This window comes from Eretmochelys imbricata, chromosome 14, assembly GCF_965152235.1.
Source record: "Eretmochelys imbricata isolate rEreImb1 chromosome 14, rEreImb1.hap1, whole genome shotgun sequence".
Lineage (NCBI taxonomy): Eukaryota > Metazoa > Chordata > Testudines > Cheloniidae > Eretmochelys > Eretmochelys imbricata.
Window position 1 is genome coordinate 39,861,076 of NC_135585.1, and position 1,196 is coordinate 39,862,271.

Here is a 1,196-nt window from a genome sequence, read left to right on the forward strand (position 1 = left end):
CTAGGATTCTCTGCCTGTTTTTGTGAAAGCCACATATTTACTGACTGCTTTGCTCAAGGCTTCCTTGACATCTCTGTTTCTCAGGCTGTAGATGAGTGGGTTAACCAGGGGAGTCAGGACTGTGTAGCAAAGAGAGAGCACTTTGTTCAGGATGTTTAATGTGTCGCGATTCGGTAGCACGTAGACAATCATTAAGGTTCCATAGTAAATCGTCACCACGATGAGATGGGAGGAGCAGGTAGAAAAGGCCTTTTGCCTCCCAGTGGTGGAAGGGATTCTCAGGATGGTTGTGAGGATACACACATAGGATGTCAGTGTTAGTAGGAATGGAGGCAGGGTGAATACAAAGGCCAGTACAAAATTCAGCAATTTGATCAGGTATGTGTCACTGCAGGAAAGTTTTATCAATGGGATGAGATCACAGTAGAAATGGTCAATTTCATTCGGGCCACAGAATATTAAATGAGACATGAATAATACAAAGATGTCAGTAACCAAACAACCATTTAACCATGACCCAGCAGTCAACTGGAGGCAAAACCTGGTATTCATAAGAGTTGAATAGTGCAGGGGTTTACATATCGCTAAATACCGATCATAAGACATCGCTGCTAGGAGACAGCATTCTGTAGCCACCAAAGCACAAAAGAAATAGAGTTGTGTGATGCAGCCACTGAATGAGATGGTTCTGTCCCCAGTCAGGAGACTGGCCAGCATCCGGGGCAGGATGGTTGAGGTGTAGCAGGTCTCCAAGCAGGACAAGTTCCCCAAGAAGAAGTACATGGGGGTGTGAAGGTGCTGATCAGTCACAACTAGTGCAGTGATGAGCATGTTCCCAGTCACGGTTGCGATGTAGATCACTAGGAACATGAGGAAGAGAAGAATTTTCAGATCAGGGAGATCCCCGAATCCCAGGAAGATGAATTCTGTGACAACTGTTTGATTTTTCCAGTCTCTGTCTGCCATGGGTTGAGTCAAGGAACAAGAAAAAAAACTGTGCAATTGAATTGGAAGAACATAGAGTTAAAAGTTAATCAAGTTTCGTGAATTAATTGCATAAATATTCAGAAACGCACCTTCCTCTCTTGGTTACGGGCTGAAAGTTTTAGACTAAATGTTTACTTCAAAGCTAAGTGCCAGGAGTTTCAGTCCGAGGACAGATCATTGGTATCAATGTAGACCTCCTTCTGCCATAT

The 1,196-nt window shown here is 43.8% G+C and overlaps 1 protein-coding gene across 1 annotated transcript; it reads right to left on the bottom strand.

Annotated features, from left to right (window-relative positions):
- LOC144274876 (olfactory receptor 6B1-like) lies at positions 1-969 on the bottom strand. The gene has a single exon (XM_077833971.1). It carries the CDS (start codon positions 964-966, stop codon positions 1-3), a length of 966 nt encoding a protein of 321 aa, XP_077690097.1. The 5' UTR covers positions 967-969.
- Between the last annotated feature and the right edge of the window lie 227 nt (positions 970-1,196).